Here is a 19,448-nt window from a genome sequence, read left to right as displayed (position 1 = left end):
CAAACAACACAAACCCACATTTAAAGTCCACTGGGGATGGCTGTTAATGTATTGGAGACTGGTACCCCATGACAGGGGTTGAGCCTCCCTCCCTTCTAAGCAATTACTATTTGGCATACATATAAGCACTGTTGGTGGCAAGGAGAACTCAGAAAGCCAGGTTTCTTTGTGAAATCCCTTGATCTTTAAAGGATGACAACTAAGGAACACACACAAACACTTCTCCAGTGGGAGCATTTGTCTTATCCTGAGTCCTGTAGTGATCTGTTTTTCCACCACTTTATAGAAGTGGGACATCTGCCGCTACTAATTTCCTCAATGTGGGAATTATCTATTTTATTGTGCAATGCTGGGGTCTATTTTCTGTTCTAAACCTTAAGTTTAAAAATTCTTAGAAAAAACATTCAAAGAGTAGAATAAGGAAAACGCTAACATGTTTCCAGGCTGTGATGGAAAGTGAAGTTGAAAGTGAACTTGATCATTCAGTAACAGGATATACAACTGGGATTTGAGTGTTTCAGTTGAGGTACCTGAGAACAGAATACATAACAGATACTGAATGTTCTGATGGTTATGTTCAGAAAAGAGCTTCTATTTAGTACTGGAAGCTCTAGATATGGTTAATCCCTAGTGTAAATAGGGATCTGTACCCCAAACAAAGAGCACCCTGAGGGTGGTGGAGCCTTTGACTGCTACCTGAAAGAAAGATCCGAGGTTCAACCCCACTAAGCAACTCAGCGGGAGAATATCCTGACCATAGGCTTTGTTTGACAAATATAACAGCCTAGAAAAGCCTTGGGACAATTCTTCTCTGTCACAGGAGGTTACTGAGTAAATAGCAACTGGACAGAATCCACCAACCTCAAAGGCAGACTAGATTGGAATAAGTGATATAACTCTAACCAATACTTCTCATCATACTCATTTGTACACATTTAATAATCATAGTTGAATTTATATACAAAGGATAGCATCGTGCTAGATCAGAGTTTTTCAAACTACAATCATGACTAACATTTAATAAATGAAATAAATAGAAAAGAATAAAACATTGAAGAGCATTTTGTGAAGAAGTTTATTTACAGAAACATGTTATGTAATTTGGAACCCTGGTGGTGTCGTGGTTATGAGTTGGGCTGTGGTCCCAAAAGTCAGCAGTTCAAACCCACCAGCAGATCCTTGGGGAAAAGATGAGGCTTTCTACTCCTTGAAAGAGTTACAGTTGTGGAAACCCACAGGGCATTTCTGCCCTGTCTGATAAGGTCACTATGGATTGGCTTAATAGCAGTGGGTTGAGTTATGTATATAATTATATATTATGTGATGTGTTATCATATATAATGCGGATTTAAAAAAATTTTCGAAAAAATATCATTTTCCTTTAGTTCAAATTTTCCATAAATTTTAAAAGCATTTTAATGAGATGTTTTATGTAACACACATTCTCAAACATACGCATTCTTGAATTCTATTATAAAATGTATTTCTGAGTGTGGGCAGTGGTTACAAAGTTTGGCTATCTTTGTGTCAGCTATTCCACTCCACATCAGTTACATCTAAAACTTCTCCAACACACTACACATTTAGGTCGCCATCAATGCTTCCCATGTACAGAAAGAAAGATGTGGTAAGTGTAACTGACTTGTGACATAATGCAGGTCCCATTAAGCGGCGAAGCTGCATTTGAACTTTTGGTGATTGGACTCAAAAATATATATTCCTTCTTTCTCAAAATATTGTTTAAAATATAGTTTCATTGACTTAAGAGATGTTTTTGCTTGTTCATTTGCTTAGATTAATGGTGAATAGTAGGTTGGATGATTGATTTGCATTTTCAATAAAAATAATTACTAATATATGACAAAAGTTACACTTAAGATTTCCCAGGCATCAAGTAAATGCAGGAAATGCACCAGCCTGAGTGATCCGAGGATTGTAAATAATAAAATCCAAGCCCTGAGGAATGATATCAGAGCTTAAATTCTGAGCACCTGGTTTGTAGAGGGCTACAATGACAAGGGGAACCCCAAATCCAATCGGGACTTTGGGCAGGGTCCCACGTGGTTAAGCTCCTCTTGACCCTTGTCTACCAATGTGAATAGGCTTGGTGTTAGAGAGCATTGTAAAGTTGATTATGGAAGATGTAGTTCACTTAAAATGTAACCTTTGATCCCCTTTTGACCCCTAAAGAAATTCCCAACACAATTTGACTGTAAACAAAACAAAAGAAACAAAATTAACTCAGAAGTCCGTGATTTGGACTTTAGTGCTGCTTCCTTAATTGTTAGTTGTTGTTTTTTTCCCCCTTTGTAGGTAGATAGTGATGAATTTAATATTTCTTTCCTCAAATCCAATGAAGAAAATAAAACCATAGAGATTAAAGATTTAAAAGTATTCACAAGGTATTCCGTGGTGGTCACGGCCTTTACTGGAAACCTTAGTGCTGCATGTGTGGAAGGGAAGTCGAGCGATGAAGTGCTGGTGACCACCTTAGAGTCAGGTAAGGGCTACTTTCTTCCTGATCAGAGACTGAATGAGCGCTACCTCTCTTCCTTACAGCTTCTCACTTTCTCTTTTAAGAAGGGTATGTGCTTCCAGGAGTTTTTCAAGCTTGTAAATGAATGAAAACTTCAAGGAGACACTGCAACTGACTAATTTGAAACTGTATATTTCTATTTTTTAGGTAAAGTGGATTGATGTAAAATATCCAATTCTTCTTAATACAGAAACAAAATCATTTAAAATTAGGTACCCAGTGTATTTTTTACACTTATTTAAACTGCTAATTGCTCCAGAAATTGAATGACCTTGTGAACGGGATTTTTTTCCAACTGTCTGTATCCAATAGTGCTTTATCTACAAATCAGTTTAATTATTTGATCTATCTCAGGACTTAATCAGAAAGTAATGTAAGAATACTCTATTATTAAATAACCTGGAACTCAAAATTAGAATTCAGTACACGGTACATAGCTGCTTCTTGACTTAATCAAACGACCGGCTTATGATGTGATCTATGTGGTGACTGCCAGAGCCATGCTGATTTCCTCAAGTACTTCTACGCAAGGTCTGAGTGAATTACAAGAGTGTAACCCATAAGAATTCCTTGTGGAAAGTCACCCTCCCAGACGTGCTTACCCCTTCCTCCTCCAGACTCCTGATGCTCTTTGCCACCAGCTATCTCACTGGGAAAAGCCGGTGCAGGGATGCGTTGCTATAGTTTCTTTGTTGCTATCTGGAAGGTAAGTGTGGAAGGTAAACATAGACTTCAGCTAGTTGTTTCACCATGCTATATCCCTTTAACATTTTGTCTATAAAACGATAGTTCTGAATTAAGGGGTAAAGTTAATCCCCAGAACCCTACGTGCCACACGTTTTCATTGGGACACCAGTAGCCCACATATGAACCAGTACCCCAGACAATCGGGTTTCCTTGCCCTTCCATCCCATCATGTCCATCTGTGAGGAAAGATACTGAAGAACATTTTTTGACTCATACGCCATAAAATATGCACTGTCACATCTTAATTTTCTGTCTCTCCCAAGGATACTATAATACTAATAATAATTTTTAATAAATCCGAAGTAGGGAATTTGAGCTACAAAACCAGAGATTTGGGGACAGGAAGTTCTGTTGCACATTCAGATAAGTCATGCACTTAATTAAACTTTAATTCTAATGTCTTTAATAAGCATATTTTTTAGAGTAAGAAGTGCTATTTTATGTGGTCATAAAGATGTTAAGAAATGTTAAGAAAATAAACTCATTGAACCAATTCAAGTTTTTCTCCTTATGAATGAAATCTTAAATGTAATATTTAGAATAAAGACATGTTTATCAATTCTCTATCTCATTATTATTCATTTACTTCTTGTTTGTATTTTTGGACAAGGGCCTTATCTATAAAAGTAACAGAAATATAATAAAATTTGAGTAGCCAAATATTAGCAACCTTCTTCATGAAATTTCCTTCAGTAGTTTATTTATTCATTCAATCGTCTACTCTCACAAGGAGGACTAATTATGTGGCATACCCATAACTAGCTCTACTATCAGTAAAACTGCAGTCATCTGAGGGAGTTTCTTTATGGTGATAAACAGTCTTGTATCTCGTTTGCGTGGTAGTTACAGGCCTCTCTACAGAGGACAAAATTACCTCGAGCTACCTACACACATGCTAGTGAAAAGTTGGAAGCCGAATAAGGTCTGCAGTTCAGTTAAGAATATTGGATCTGTGTCACTTTCATAGTTTGATATTTTTCTGCAATTATAGAAGATGGAACCAATGGGTGAAGATGAAGGAGGGTGTGCAGGACTGTATGTACAATTTTTGCAACATCCTGTCTTTGTTATTTAGTATTTTCAAAAATCTATATCAATTTGTTATATAAAAATAAATATATCTAAACATAAAAATAAATAAACAATGTAGAATCATCATGATGACCTCTATGAGTACACAGATGTAAAGAATTCTGTAATATATTAGTCTTTATGTTTATTTTAATCATAATTGGCATGTTTTTTAACAATATAATATTCTTCATGTAAACAGAAATTTGAAGCCATAGCTTTTTATGAAGATCAAAAAACCAGAGATTTTAAAATATTAATTAACAAATATTTTATTTTAGCTCCCAAGGACCCACCTAATAACATGACATTTCAGAAGATACCAGATGAAGTTACAAAATTTCAGCTAACATTCCTTCCTCCATCTCAACCTAATGGAAACATCCAAGTATACCAAGCACTGGTTTGCCGAGAAGGTGACCCTACTGCTGTCCATGTTCACAATCTGAGTATTATTCAGAAAACTGACACATCCATCGTTGCAATGTTAGAAGGACTGAAAGGTGGACATACGTACAATATCAGTGTAAGCAGTATGGATTTCAATAATTTTTCTAAGAAACGGATCTGGTTTTCAAATTCAGCATTAAAAATATTGCCATTTATGTACATGTTGTCTTTTCTTGGATTAAAAATCTACCAACAGAAAAGAGATTGAGAGAAAATTAATTTTCTATTTCTTACAGTATTTTCTAGAATTTTTCTAAATTGAGAGCCTATGGTTTGTTACATGAAAAGTATGTCATAAGAAGAGGAAGCTTATTTGCCTGGTTTTTCTAAGGGTTGGATGTTTATAGCATGTGAATGAGTGCAGAATAAATGATGACTACAGCTAATAAAAGAAATGGGAAGATGCTGAGGTTATCTGCTCCCACCGGGCCTTACAACCCCAGAAGCACTGTGTGGGGTCATTCTGAGGCAGCGTGGACTCCATGGCATTGGGATGGGTTGAATACAAGAGAAAATAAGAAATAAGCCAAACAAAATATAGCCACTATTTAATTTAAGGAAAAGTAAACAAAGGATTCTTCACAAAGTGAAATTTTCAACCTCCTGAATACTTGTTAGAAATATATTTAACATCATGGCCTCAAAACTATTTAATAGGATCTATATGTATGCTTTTAACAGGGCTTTCCAAGGCTTCTTCACATATTGGAGTTTGAGAAACTTCTCAAAATAATTTTGTCACTAATTTTGTCACTTAAATGTTAGGTTGTACTGTTAAGATATAAAAATATGAAGCATAACATAATATTGCTTTACATTTTGAGTACTTCCTGTTTTAAATTTCCACGTACCTATAGATATTTTATTTATATAGTTTTTACATTTTATGCTTAGTTTATTCACTATTCATCCCATACCATACAAATTATTATATGTAATTTTTATTCCAATAAAATGTTTGCAAAGTGACTGTAGTGTAAAATATGAAGTGCTGTGAGCCACTAATATATTAAAATGAATCCATCAATTAAATAAGCATATTATATTATGAATAGTGTCCAACAAGTACAATTAAAATTTGACCAAGAACACGGTCTTAATTTTGTACAGTGAGACGAAGTGGAAAAAGAAGAATCTGTGTCTACAGCTACCTAAACACAAAGTTAATTGAAAGGATTCACATTTGTGTAAATCACACTGTACACACAAACAGAAATGCTTTATGGGTATATGCTCCTTGATGCAGGTTGCTCCCGTGGCTACCTAGGGCAGGGGTGAAGAAGGCCATGCAGGCCAGCTTTCAGAGGGGTGATTTAAGACAGGAAAGCTGGATGGCTGGGGGAATAGGATTTCATCTAAGAGGAGAAAAAAAAAGATTCTTGAATATGGGTTTAAAGAAAATCAGAGTTTAAAGAAAACTATCTACAGAGAGAAAGAACAGGTGTTTGAGCGGGTTGAGGGCAAATGTAGACATGGCGGCCTTTTTTGTTTGGTTCGTCCTATGAGTTCAAACAGAAGGCACAGCCCGCTCCAGAGCTCTGTGGCTGGCCTAGCTAGGACACTCAGCATTTTTTGTCTTGAGGCTTAGTCTAAGACAGAAGTTTTAAGAAATACACTATGGTTAACATTATTCTTATGTTTATTGTATTTATTTAAATGACTGCAACATAAATATAATAGGCTATATGCAATTGCTTCTTAGTGTAACTATTATTTGAATTGCCTAAAACCATAACATAGAAATATACATATATAACCAATATTTTGAAGAATAACCAAAGGTTTTATTATTTTAGGTTTATGCTATCAATAGTGCTGGAGCTGGGCCAAAGGTTCAGATGAGAATAACCATGGATATTAAAGGTACTTACATAAGTTTCATTCTATGAAAATGCTATTGTCTTAATTAAATAATAATTATTGGAATAAAAGGTACAGGCCAAGTTTTAAATGATTCTTATGTGAACAATAAGCATGCATTAAGTAATAATATATTGCTTATCAAAGTTACACTAAATGGCTAAAATATAATTCAAATTATGTAGAAAAAGAGAACATCTACCTACTATGTGTTTCATAATTCTTTGCCTCTAAATGTAATCTTTCCTGACGTAGGTTTATAATCTGTTATTGTAAGATTTAAAAGAAAATTTATTGAAAATAAACTTGTTATTTAATCATTTGTGTCTGAATTTGACAAGTTCTAATTAGATTCCTCTACTCAATCTTTATTAATCTTAGAAACCAGATTCTTTTCAGTGAATCAAATTGTTTTTACTAAATTCCCACCATCTAGTCAATGGTACATCCTGACTCTCAAGAGTACATTGATCATATTTAATAATCTGATGACTTATTTTAATAGAAAATATAAGTATATTTCAAACTCTCTCCCACAAAATTCAGAGGAATTTTAGGTCATTTGGCTATTAAAAGGTCCTTTCTTTTCCTGAGACTTAAAATAAGCAAGTGACTGTGCTATCGCTGTAAAACTGCATCAGCACACCACACTGAAATCATTTTAAAAAGTGAAAGTTTATGGACTTTTATCAGAAATCTAGTGGATACTTGTCTTTCTAGAACCAAAGCAAAGTCTTCTCAATCACTGGTAAGAGCAATAGAGCATAGGAATTAAAAGTAGTGTTAGTCTGGCTCTAGGGTCAACCTGTCTGAGATTGAATCCTGATTTAGCCACTCTATGTGTTTGATGTTTGATAACCTTCTCAACACTCCAGTCCTGTAAAATGGAGATAATGCCCGTTCCTTCTTTATAGGCTGGTATGAAGTTTAGAAGACACAAATTTTTTAATACATCATTTTATTGGGGCTCATACAACTCTTATCACAATCCATACATACATCAATTGAGTAAAGCTCCCTTATACATTCGTTGCCCACGTCATACTCAAAATCCGCCTTCCACTTGGGTTCCTGGAATTAGCTCATTTACCTGCCTGACGTCTCCCCTCACCAACCTTCCTGTTGCCCATCCCCCAGAGAGGATGTTCCAAATAGATCCCCAAGATCAGTTCTCCCTTTCTATACCCCCTTCCCTCCCGGTGTTGCACCTCTCACCACTGGTCCTGAGGGGTTCATCCATCCTAGATTCCCTATATTTCCAAATCCCTAGTGCACCACTGTGCATCCTCTGGTCTAACCAGGTCCGCAAGGCAGAATTGGGATCATGATAATTGGGGGAGAGGAAGCGTTCAAGAACTAGAGGAAGGTTTTGAGTTTCAAATACTAAACCCTAAGTGACTCATCTCCTCCCCACCACCCCTCTGCAAGGGATGTCCAGCTGTTTACAGATGGGCATTGGGTCCCCATCACGCACTCCCCTCATTCACGATGATATGACTCCTCCCCCCCTGCCTTTGTTGTTTGAAACCTGGTTCCCTTGGTCCTTCATGATCACACATGTTGGTGTGCTGCTTCCATGTGGGCTTTGTTGCTTCTGGGCTAGATGGCCGCTTGTTTACTTTTAAGCTTTTAATTCCCCAGATGCTATATCTCTCAATAGCCGGGTACCATCAGCCTTCTTGACCACACTTACTTATGTACACATTCATCTTCAGCGTTTACATGAGGAAGGTGATCACACAATGATGGGTTTTGTTCTTTGGTGTCTGCTACCTGGTCCATTCAACACCTTGTATTCACTTAGACTGTGTGCTAGAGGACACAATCTTTGAAAAACCTGGGAGTTGGTACTATTAAGAATAGGAAGTATTCATAATAAATGAAGTTGAATTTTTTTCTATTTTTATTAGTGAATAATTGATATAATATGGTGCTACATACCAGGCTATTTATAAATATGATCTTATTTCATTAGACAAATTATATACTTTTTAATGTACACACTCATACTCAAACTATCTGCCGTCGGGTCGATTCTGAATCCCAGCACCCTTTCAGGACAGGGTAGAACTCCCCTGTGGGTCTCCAAAACTGTAGCCCCCGCTGGGAGGGGAACCCCTACTGAAGGCCTTCAAAAGTCAGTAATTTTACCAAACGGCTTTAGAGGAGCTTTGTTATTTCTCTTGATAGCCAATGGCAGACATGGAAGTGTGCAAATAGAAGAGCTGTCTGTGCTCATGCTGTAGAAAACTTCTTACTGCAGGTTCTTTGTTTCCTCGCAAGTAAAGATGATACCTTTGTCCTTCTGTGCCGTAGACAGGACAGGTAGATTCGTGATCGATCATCTGGAGGAGATGTATGATCACTGGAGACACTGGTGGAATTCTAGAGAATTTCCTTTCACTCTACTAATGTGCCTCATCTTATTAGTGGTAGGGAGATTTGAATCTGTAGTGGCCTCAATAAGTCAGCATTGGATGAACAATTCAGGTACAATGCCTAATGCTAGATTCTTCGAATGGACAGATGTTGCTGGAGTCTTCCTCCTGACAAGCAGAGGTTGTCTCAGACTGTTCTGTAGCCTGAACCTCTCCCTTCTGAACCTCCTTCATTTCCCCTTTCTGAGATGTCAAACCTGCATCTCAATCTCAATCGGAAGGCTCTTCCCACCTCCCCCTGCTATCACTTCCCTCCTTCTTTACAGGCAGTCCCCTCACCCCACCCCCTAAAAATGACAAATGCAGTATCATCCCAGCCTTTACAGCTCAGAGGACCCAACTGAAGTCTCGAGTAAGAAGCTGGAAATTGAATGTGATGCTCAAAAGAGGGGAATGAGCCTGAAATACCAAGACAAGAAAGTTTTATTTGTATCTTGATATTTCTCTTTGATAACTTTGTGATATAATGCCACCAATTTTATGGAATTACTTGGAAGCTTTTAGGACAATAGATTTAATAAATGGAACATTTTAGTTAAATGATTTGTCAATGCTTATAAAACTAGAATAATAGCTAGAAGATGAAATTAAAGAAGCAGAGATTTTTACAAAATACATGTTTTGGAGAAATGTTTACACATTGATGGTACAATGTGAATTATCATGATGCTTTTAAAGACTATCATGGTGACAATTATGTATTTTAAATGGTTTTATTGAGATATAATTAGTATCTAATTCAACAGTTAAATTTTATAGCACTGGTGAAACATTTCACTGTCTTCCAAGTCTTTACTGTGCCCTCCCTTTACTATTATGGTCTGGTTTTTCCTCATTAACCTTGTTATCCTGTGTATGTTAATTTTTATAATTAAGATCATTTGATAGATAAAATCCAAGGTAGATAAAACTTTCAGAAATAGTAATGGAAGTAATGGTTCCCTAAGGGTATGGGAAAAGGGAGGGGAGGGGGAACAGGGAACTGATAGGAGTGATACCTGTATAACCCCACTCAAGAGGAACAAATAACAGAATTTCAGGTGAATGGATACATTGGATGGTGTAAGATATGGAAAATAATAATAATATATAATATAATAATAAGGGTTCCTGAGGGCTTGGGTGGGGGAGGGAGGGGATTAAGGGGAGCTGATATCAAAGAGTTCAAGACAAATGAAAATGATGATGGCAGCAATTGTGTAGTTATGCTTGATCTAGTTGAATGATGGATTGTTAACAGTATCTGTAAGAGCTCCCGATACAATTGCTAAAAAGGAAAGCAGGGTTGTGCACTATGACCACAATAAGCTTTGGAACATTTTCTTTCAACATATACCCTATGTTCCAGCCCTATTCTGGCAGCTACAATTCCCTTTACAGTGCTCTTTGTCTGCTGTGAGGGCAGTCCCCAGGCCTGCTCTGTGGTCAGTGAGGAATCCGTGGAGACTCAGTTCATGGAGGGCCTCTGCAAATGGATTGGCCGGTTCCCCTACCACCCACGGCGTTGTGCAAACTAGATGTTTAGAATGTATGCTCTGGGACTGTTCCCTCTCTAGGTTTGGATTTTATTAATTACAATTGCTGCCTCACAAAGGCTAGTGTGCTTCCAGTGGGGACTTAGATGACTCCTCACTTATTGTTGTGAAATAAGCCTTTAAGACCCCAGATGCTATTTTTTCTGAAAGCAGGCACCATCTGATTTCTTTATCACACTTAGCTACATGTGCGTGAGTGATGTCCTCCTCTTTAGAGCATGTGCCAAGCAGGGCCGTGGCAATAGTGACTAAATTAAAAATGCATACTCTTTTGTCACCGAAATCCTTCTCTCGAGACTGTTTCACTTGGCAGAGGGGAATCATAAAATGAGGCTGAATATGCAAGGTGTTTATTGTAGTAAATGTGCAAAAGAAGGTAACTTAACTAGAGAATATTTGACTAAATTAAAATGAAGTCTTTACACTATGACTTATAGTCATTAAGGAGAATGAATTAGCCTTGTACCTGATGATTTGAAAACATGTACATAAGTTATATATTTAAGTGAAGAATTCAAGATATGGGGTAATTATGTGTAACAACCCCATTAAAATCCAACAGCGATGATTTCATTTTTTGTGTGCTTTTATCTCATTTTGTGAGTATGTAGGAATAAATTCTAGTGCTAATGTAACTAGAATGACAATTAGTAAACTAGTTAAAGTAAATAAAAGAGAAAAAAGACTATACTAAATTTGAGTTTCTTGAAACAATGTTCATGTATTTGTAAAAATTAGATTGTGAATGTGGATATATATAATTCTTTTTTCATATGTGAAGGTGAAGTATATGGCTGAAAGTCACACCAGGGTCCCATTATCTCAGATAAATCTCAAATGTGTAATTATGCCATTAGGAGATAATAATTGCTAAATGTATACTGTACCAAAATAAAGCTCATGTTATTTGTATTTATTTTTGTCATTACTTTATTTGTAAATTACATACACCAAATTTTTAATGACCTCTTTCTTCTATGTAGAAACTAAAAATCAATTACAGCATTATTATTTTCTTATAGCTCCAGCGCGACCCAAAACGAAACCAATTCCGATATATGATGCCACTGGAAAACTGCTTGTCACTTCGACAACAATTACTATCAGAATGCCAATATGTTACTATACTGATGATCATGGACCAATAAAAGCCATACAAGTGCTAGTGACCGAAACAGGAGGTATGAAATGTTAATTTATTAAATGGTCAAGTGTGGATCTCGGAATGCTTAAGAAATCTCAGTTCAAAATTAGTAATATAGAGTTGACTCCCTATTATCACACAACCCTTAAGGTCAGCAGATTATCCACATTCTATAACCATGCCATAAAGAATTTATACCTAAATACCTACCATAGAAGATAATAGAGAAAAACAAAATGCTGCATTCCAGCTCACGAGGACCGTACGCGTGTCAGATCAGGGCTGTGCTGTATAGAATTTTGCAGTTTGAAACCAGCCCTGTCTGCAGAGCGCCTCTGCACCAAAATCGTCAGCCTATTGCTTAGCAGCTGAGCACCCAGCAGTCTTCACCACCCAGGGACACCACAGTGTAAGATAAAGGCTAGTTAAAATGTGTGACTTACAGAGTTTATATTCTGATAAATTGTTTGGATCTTGGAAAATGAGCCTCAATGCGTTTTTGGAGGCGCTAACAAGAGAGTTGCTCTTGATCAAGGGTCTTCCTCCTCTGGATGAGAAAGTGGTCTTTCACGGGGAGGCCTACACACTCAGGCTCGATGGAGAGGGACGGGCTTACCTCCAGCCAGCAATACCAGCTGAAGACTCCATGGTGGTTCACACAGTGACAGATGTGTTTTCCAAGTTTTCCTGGTGCATGACAAAGCCACACTTGATCAATGTGAAAGTGTATTCATATCAGTAATCATTTCTCTTACCTCCTGAAAATAGCTCAACATGATGGAAATGTAACAAAGTGGTATGATGCCTATTTTAATAAACCAAGGCCATATTTCACAAATGAAGGTTTTCCTAACCCTCCATGCGCGGAAGGGAAGACAAAGTTCAGTCGCAATGAAGAAATCTATGTCATTGGTGCTGATAATGCGTGCATGATCCCTGGCAATGAAGCCAAAACTTGCAATGGCCCTCTGAAGCCAAGAAAGCAATACTTGTAAGTATGCGTGGATTTCCTATGGTCAGTGTCAGCAAGTGAGTTAATACGTTCTTCTTCCACCCTTCTAACTTTTCCTTTCTCCTCTCCCAAATGCTAAGCATCTGTCAGGGCAAGCCAGCCCCTAACACATCATTACGGGTCTGGTAGGCTCAATTGTACAGTGATAATAAGTAAAGATCATAGTAAAGTTATAGAGAGCATGAGAGAGAAGAGAAGTATTGAAATAAATGGAGTCAGACACGATTCATGGTAGCATGCTCACCTCAGCCCCGCTTGGAGGTCCACTTGGAGGGAGAGAGAGAATCTTTAATCTAGCCCAGGCTTTTACATTCTCTGGGGACATGCAAGCCCCCTCATTGTAGGTGAGGACCCACATCACATGAAGGGGTTGTGCTATATGTAATACAGTAATGGGAGGGGTGATCTAGGGGTATCACGCAATAGGAAGAGGAAGGATTGGGGGCATACATGTGGCAAGATGGGCAGATCCTACATACAGGATGGCAGCCTAACTTGGGATGTCACAGAACCAGTTTGGCCTGTTCCCTGGCTCAACTGATAAAGACCATTATCGGTAGGGTGTCAACTCCACTACAGGAACTAAACTAATGGTGGCAGGCCCCACCCATGTGGTGTGGGGAAACAGCAGTCTGTCAGGGACTGCCTTCGGGGAAGATGCCTGTGAGCATCTGACCTCCCCCCACAAGCATCCATCACTTATAATGACCACAGTCCAGTACTAGGGGTGTAACAGAAACAAGGCATTGTCTTACATCCAATAAACATTGTCCTGTAAGAGAATTGGGCAAAATGAAAAATAATTACGATTTGATGTAATAGCATAGAACTTAAGAAGAGCATGCCCCAGGAACACATGTATCATTTTTGTTAGGTGATGTCTAGTCAGTTCTGGCTCATAGGGACCCTGTGTTCAACACTGTCCAGCCCTGAGCCATCCTTGAAGTTGCAGCTATCTTTGACCCCATTTTATAACCTGGGTCAATCCATCCTGCTGAGGGTCTTCCTCCTTTGGGTTGGCCTTCAATTTCACCAAATGTGACGCCCTTCTCCAAAGAGCAATTGCTCCTGAGTACGTGTCCCAAGTTTCACCAAACGTGCTCCTCAGGAGTGTTCTGGCTGTACGTCATCCATGACAGATTTGTACCTTCTTCTGGCTGTCCATAGACTATTTAATATTCTTTGCCAACACCATAATTAAAAGGCATCAATTCTTTTGTCTTCCTTTGTCATTATCTAACCTTCATATGTGTATTAGCCATTGAAAACACTATGACTTGAGCCAGGTATACTTTGGCCCTTAATGTGACATCTTTCTTTTAGGGAAAACTGTTATATGGGGTTTTTTTGGTGTCATGATATTTCCATGAATATTGGTCATGGATCCAAGTAAAATGAAATACTTGATAACTTCAATGTCTTTTCCATTTATCATGACTTTGCTTATTGGCTAAGTTATAAAGATTTTTATTTTCTTTACATTGAAGGATAGTCTATTCTGAAGGCTGTAGTATTTCATCTCCATCAGTAAGTCCTTCAAATCCTCTCAGCTTTCAGAAAACACATAGGTAAAGTTAAAGAAACTAAACAAAATAAGCAACAACAAAAAACACTGCCAAAAGTTGCTCTTTACCCATAGCATGCCTATAAAGGCTTTTGAGGCTTTTTTTTTTTTTTAGAAACAGATAAATCCTCCTGTAGAGAGTGATGTGGCTCATTTGTAATATTTTTGCATTCGACTTCTGAATTTCCCTTGCATACATTTGCAAGATGTTACCTATTTCTTGTAAAGTAGGGTTTTAGTTTGTCGTAGACCTAGTGGAAGCACTACTCTTTCTAGTATCGAAGCTGCGAATGAATGGTAGCGATCTGTGCAACTCAGTGGCACGTCTTGGCAGCCATTGCAGCATTGTTAAAATCACAGTTGAACCTCGTGAAATGTGGACGCTTTGTTGTGTATCTTCTCAACAACAACAAAGTCAAACATAAAAATCAATGCTAGCCTTTGACTCCATTCACTTTTTGCTGATCTAATTATTTTCTCTTATTAAGGCGACTCTTCTATTTTGTGTGATAAGACTATAAATTTGTCTGAAACTAATTTGATTTTTAAAGTATGCATTATTTTCATGTACACCTGCTAGTTAATCCATTGCCGTTGAGTTGGTTCTGCTCTGTAGCCTCTGCCTCTAGGACAGGGTCGAATTACTTGCAGGGTGAATCCCAGCCTGCCGGTCTTTACAGGAGCAGAGCAGCGGGCGGGCGAGCATCCCAATGCCGATCAAATACTTCATGGACATCTTAGGCTGGGTTATCATTAAGAAAGTGAGAACAAGAAATCAGATAATGAATTCTGTCATTTGTTATTCAGCTTAATTACTTTGGTGCTCATTTTAGATTATTGTCTTTATCTTAAATATCACAGAAATGCCAGCTATAAAGTGTTATGCTATAAGATCTAATATTTATTGTGATTTCACATATTGTTTTCCTAGAAGATTCTTGATATGATCAACAAATAATTATTTGAGAGCTGTATGGATTGCATTATGCATTGTAATTTCCTAATGTGAATTGGTTTCATATTTTTAAATGCTTGTCTGCTACCGAAATGAGGTAGAATTAAGATGTGACTGAAGATGTTAGAATCACCAATTTTTTTTTGCATGAGACTTTCTTCTGTGACCTTGTACTTCAAATATGAAGAAGATGTAAGTGTGCAAATAAAGCTCTGCATACACACACAAAAAAGAAAAGTTGTTCTTAATTTCTTCCCATGTAAACAAGATATGATCTAATGACTATTCTAAATTTAGCACACTAATAATTTCCAAAGAGCTCAAAGTGCAACAGTTATTACATCTTATGTTTGCAAACTTTGCTAGTACACTATTCCTTCACACATATATTAAGTCATTTTAGTCAAGCAAATATATAAAGAAGGTGTTCAATACTTATAAACTGATAACTATTTAGGATTTGACATTTTCAAAAATAAACCATGGTTTTATTTTAGTTTTAGTTTTGTGGAGAAACAGAAAGTTCCTGCATTCTCCTTGGCACGATTTCTCCTCTTATTGACATCTTACATACCTACGCTACATTTTTCATAATTGACGAACCGATTTTGATACATCATTATTAACTGAATCCCTGGTAGGCTACACATGGAGCTTTCAACTGCAAGACCTGTGGTTTGAATGCACCAGCCACTCCAAGGGGGAACGATAAAGGTGTCTACATCCAGAAAGACGCAAAATTTGGGAGATCCCAGAAAGCAGATTTACTCTGTCAGAAAAGATTGAAACGAATCAGAATCCACTTGATGACAGTTGGGCCTTGCTTGTTTGTTTTTAGCTTATGATGAGCTGAAGCCCCTAGTTTACATTAAAGGTTACTCTGTACTGTACAGTCCAGTAGATTGTGAGAAACGCAAAATATCATGTGTCCTTTACAATGTCAAAGAAAATAATTTCACAACCTTAAAATGCCCTGTACTTCACCTGTTCAACCCTCCCTCTCCTTCAATCCCTGGCAACCACATGTCTTTCTAATTTCTCTAATGTTTTGCCATTCCCATACTTTTTAGACTTACATTCATGCATTATGTAAACCTTTTCAGAATGGATTATTTCATTAGCAATATGCATTTAAGTTTTCTTCAGACCTTTTCTTTTTATTGATGAATAATCCATCACTGTAGGTTGGCATCTTGATTATGCCTTGGGCTGTGATCAAAAGGTCTGCAGTTCAAAACCCCTAGCCACTGCTCTGGGGAAGACAGGACTTACTACTCGCATACATTCTTACAGTCTTGGAAGCTCACAGGGCCCAGTTCTATCCTGTCCTATAGGGTCGCTATGAGTCTTCATCCACTAGATTGAAATGAGTGTGAATTTTTCTGAGTTAGAGAAAGGGGACAGGGGTGGTTGGTATGGATGTTCCATAATTCAATGATCTATTCAAGTATTAAAAGGATATGTTAACTCCAACACACCAGTATTGATTCTGTTTTATAGCAACCCTATATAAGATTTCGGAGGCTAGAAAACTTTATAGAATACCGCCAATAGCCAAGGTCTTTCTGTCACATAGCAACTGCTGGGTCTAAACTGCTGACTTTGGCTTCAGCAGTCCAATGTTTACCCAACAGTGTCCTTTGGAGTATCATAAGTGTTTTGATTTATAAATACCTAATGACATATGATTATCTGCCTACATGCGTATTTGCCATCTGTGTATCTTCTTTGGGGAGGTATCACTCTCTTACATTTGGCTCAATCATCAATTTTGAGATGCTCATCATCAAAGATACAAGTCTGTGACTCAGAAAAAACAACAACAACCCAGCTCCACACTATGAAATCAACTCAGACTCATAACTAACCCACGGGCAACCTTGTTCTCTCTGCTGACAAGGAGGGAAATCTATCTAGATTCATTGTTTTTCGTGTGGATAAGCCATTGTTCTATTGTCATTTGTTGAAAACACTCTGTTTTTTATTGAATCGCCCTTTTTTTTGGTGAGAGATCCGTTGACTATATTTCTGGGTGCCTATCTGGCCCATTCTGTTCCATTACTTCGATTACTTTTCTTGTCACTCCTCCATCGGGTGTAAGAGATTTATGGCAAAAATAATTACTCATCTTAGGTAGTGACAAATTCAAATTTTTCATCCTGTAAGTCCATTCTTTTCTGGAATCTTTCCTAGTTGTTTGAATAATAGTTCATATTTTTAAAAAGTATCCATAGAAAAAAGGCCATGTAGCATGCAAATGTTTGGGTTTTTGTTTTCTTTATTTTACAGATTCAAGTTTCGAGCTACAAATGTAATGGGACAATTTACTGACTCTGATTACTCTGATCCAATTAAAACTTTAGGTAAGCCATATTTATGGTATAATTTAATTTAGAATCTCAATATGTTCATTCCATTTGGAACATTTATTATTAAGTATAAATGTATTTGTTCATGTCTGAATATTCACAAGTACAAATTCATTTCTATGTTATTTAGCCAGACTATGAAAAATTTTGTATTTGTAAGATATATTTTTTAATATGGGTGTTCATTCTCTTCAAATATGGACACAGGTTTTGATATTATATTGAAATATACTAACATAATAACAGATGCTTCAATATATAATCTTAAATTTGAAATAGTTTTATTTGATAAAAGAGAAAATATCACACATCAAAAGCTTATGAACATTAGTCTTATGGTAACTTCCCCCAAATAATACTGAAGATGAAAAGCCCTTCAGGCTTTTTAAATGTGGTTTTCTTTGTAATCAATTCTTTCTCAAAATTTTTAACTTTACCATCCTCCTCAGGCCTGCCTGAATAAAATTAAACTATGTGTACAATTTAGTCATATGCACATGTGTTTCACAATTGTAGTAAATTTTATCATCAGCATATCAGTGCCAGGCTCTCTATATGTATTACAACTTTAACACTGTACTGTGAAGTCAGGTCATTGTTCTCACAGAGTGGCTTTACTTCCCTTGGACAGAAGAAGGCTTGGAGCCAGTGTTGCCTGGAATGGCTGAGAAAGGGCCATGCCTCCTGTTTTTTCACAGACAGAAGCCATGGATGTTGTTAACTCTCCTGTACTGCAATGGACAGCCCCACAATTAGTCATCTTCCAGCCCCACATAGCTCCAGTGCTAAGGTCGAGGACCCCTGATTACAGTGTCGTATCTGCTCCATTTTATAGATTAGGAAACCACATACTAAAAAAACAAAACAAAATAAAACTCCACTGCTATTGAGTTGATTCCATCTCGTAGTGATCCTATAGGCCAAAGTAGACCTGTCCTTTGGGTGTCTGAGACTACATCTTTAAGGGAGCAGATAACTCCATCTTCTCCTGCAGGGCCAGGATTAGAACTCCTGACTTTGTGTTTAGGAGCTCAGTGAACAACCTACTACACCAAAAGGGATCCTTGGAAACAAAAATAGAAATTGCCAAAATAATAAAGCCAGTGATTAGGATTCCAGAAACACCGGGCCTGAAGTACCTCTTTAGACCTGGATTCAGATTCTGGTTTTGCCAGTTGAGAAAGTAATTTAATCCATGTTTTCTCATTTGGAAATTGTGGTGTTAGTATCTATTTTTAAAGTAGGTGAAAATTTCATCTTTCTATCTATCTATATCTTTATATCTGTTGAGGAATCCTGGTGGCATAGTGGTTTTATGGATTGGACTCTTAACCATAAGATTGGCAGCTGTTTGATCTTAAAACCACCATGCCCCACAAGAGAAAGATGGGTTTTTATATTTCTGTAAACAGTAGCAATCTCAGAGACTCACAGGGGGCAATTCCGCTCTGTCCTGTACGGTTGCTATGAGTCAGTATAGATTCTTTGGCAGTGAGTTTGATTATATGTAATATTTAGTAATATTTTCAGTTAGTTGTTTATTTAAAAAAAAGAACTCACTTCCATTGAGTCCTTTCTGATTTACAGTGACACCCTCTATAAGATTTATGAATCTCTAAATCTCTACTGGAGCACATAGATTCATCTTTCTCCCAAGATGTGGCTGGTGGGTTTGAACTACTGGCCTTGCATTTAGTTGTCTATTGCTTACCAAACAGAACCACCAGGCTCCTTGATAGTGTCTTTTTTTATGTAGATTAGAATATA

The 19,448-nt window shown here is 37.2% G+C and overlaps 1 protein-coding gene across 2 annotated transcripts in view; it reads left to right on the top strand.

Moving 5' to 3' along the window:
* Positions 1-19,448, top strand: part of PTPRQ (protein tyrosine phosphatase receptor type Q) — a 251,561-nt gene that overhangs the window by 176,178 nt on the left and 55,935 nt on the right. For both annotated transcript variants that reach the window (XM_075551228.1, XM_075551227.1), the window contains 6 exons: positions 2,314-2,500; positions 4,636-4,880; positions 6,601-6,667; positions 11,660-11,818; positions 12,550-12,772; positions 17,602-17,675. In XM_075551228.1, the coding sequence (XP_075407343.1) occupies positions 2,314-2,500; positions 4,636-4,880; positions 6,601-6,667; positions 11,660-11,818; positions 12,550-12,772; positions 17,602-17,675 (955 nt within the window). The remainder of the gene's footprint in view (positions 1-2,313; positions 2,501-4,635; positions 4,881-6,600; positions 6,668-11,659; positions 11,819-12,549; positions 12,773-17,601; positions 17,676-19,448) is intronic.

The sequence above is a fragment of the Tenrec ecaudatus genome, chromosome 6 (genome assembly GCF_050624435.1).
Source record: "Tenrec ecaudatus isolate mTenEca1 chromosome 6, mTenEca1.hap1, whole genome shotgun sequence".
NCBI lineage: Eukaryota > Metazoa > Chordata > Mammalia > Afrosoricida > Tenrecidae > Tenrec > Tenrec ecaudatus.
Note: the sequence above shows the minus strand (reverse complement) of the source record. Positions and strands in the feature narration are given on the sequence as shown.